The sequence below is a fragment of the Acyrthosiphon pisum genome, chromosome X (genome assembly GCF_005508785.2).
Source record: "Acyrthosiphon pisum isolate AL4f chromosome X, pea_aphid_22Mar2018_4r6ur, whole genome shotgun sequence".
NCBI lineage: Eukaryota > Metazoa > Arthropoda > Insecta > Hemiptera > Aphididae > Acyrthosiphon > Acyrthosiphon pisum.
In genome coordinates this window covers 22,825,226-22,826,789 of record NC_042493.1, presented here as the reverse complement: position 1 = coordinate 22,826,789, position 1,564 = coordinate 22,825,226, and the positions used below count along the sequence as shown (strand labels likewise).

The following is a 1,564-nucleotide window of genomic DNA, read 5'->3' as shown; positions in this document are numbered from 1 at the left end:
TATTAACAACTTTGTATGACAAGAAAAAATATATAATACATTATGAAACATTAAAATTATACATTAAATTAGGATTAAAAATAGAGAAAATTCACAGAGTTTTAGAATTTAGTCAATCCCCTTGGTTAAAAGTGTATATAGATTTTAATACTGAGCTCAGAGCACAAGCTAAGAATGAGTTTGAAAAAGAGTATTTCAAATTAATGAACAACAGTGTTTATGGACGTACCATGATGAATGTTCGATCTCATGTTGACATAAGATTATGTAATAATGCATACCAGTTAGAAAAATTAATTGCAAAACCAAATTTTGACAAAAGAACCATTTTTACAGAGAATTTAGTTGCAGTCCATATGAAAAGAACAAAAATAACTTTCAAACAACCAATATATATAGTAATGTGTGTTTTAGATTTGTCTAAATTGTTAATGTACGATTTTTATTATAATACAATAAAGGAAAAATACGGAAATAGAGTTAAATTGATGTATACAGATACAGACTCACTAATATTAGAAATAAAAACTGACGATTTCTACCAGGATATGAAAACTATGTTAGACCATTTTGACACGTCAGATTATCCACAAGAGAATATTTATGGTTTACCTTTAAGAAACAAAAAAGTCTTAGGTAAATTTAAAGATGAGTTAAATGGAGAAATTATGTCTGAATTTATAGGTTTAAGATCCAAATTATATTCACATAGAATCTTCAATAGTGAAAAAGAAATTAAAAAAGCCAACGGTGTTAAAAAAAAATATTGTGGAAAACAAAATATGTTTTTATGATTTTGAAAATTGTTTACTTACAAAAGAACCAAAATATGTTAAACAAAACAAAAAAGCTTTAAGTGTTAATGATGATAAAAGGTTTATTTTAGAAAATGGTATTGACACATTAGCTTGGGGACATTATAAAACAAATATATGTAGAAATGACTTTGTAAACCATCTCAATACTCTAATTATAAATCAAAACAAAAAAGATTAGAAAAATATTCTTGAAGGATTAAGACAAGAGAATATAAACCTGATTGAAATGCTGTTTTTTTCGTTTAAGCAAGGGAGGGCGAAACGCCCCCCCCCCCTGTTATCGTTTGTATTTTCGACTTGAGTTTCCTCATCTGAGTATACTCTGACAAGTCCCTAGTTGTCGACTTTAAGGAAATGTGTTTGTTTTCAATGGAATATTTCCATTGAAATGCTTTATTTTTCGTTTGGAGTAGAGAGGGCGAAACGCCCTCCCTAGTATCATTTGTATTTTTGACTTGATTTCCTCATCTCGTAAACATCAGAGTATACTCTGTATAAATCCAAAGTATTCCTACAATTCTGTATAAATCCTGATGTAAATAAACATTAATGTTTAAATGCTGTATTTTTCGTTTGGAGTAGAGAGGGCGAGTCGCCCTCCCTAGTATCATTTGTATTTCCTCATCTGAGTGTACACTGACAAGTCCCTAGTTGTCGACTTTAGAAATGTGTTTGTTTTCAATGGAATATTTCCATTGAAAAATATTTAAATGCTGTATTTTTCGTTTGGAGTAGAGAGGGCGAAA

At 29.2% G+C, this 1,564-nt stretch overlaps 1 protein-coding gene across 1 annotated transcript in view; it reads left to right on the top strand.

Moving 5' to 3' along the window:
• Positions 1-996, top strand: part of LOC107883043 — a 1,419-nt gene extending 423 nt beyond the window's left edge. The window contains exons 3-5 of the mRNA XM_016802369.1: positions 73-398; positions 462-684; positions 821-996. Coding sequence (XP_016657858.1) covers positions 73-398; positions 462-684; positions 821-996 — 725 coding nt within the window. The remainder of the gene's footprint in view (positions 1-72; positions 399-461; positions 685-820) is intronic.
• The last annotated feature ends 568 nt before the right edge of the window (positions 997-1,564 follow it).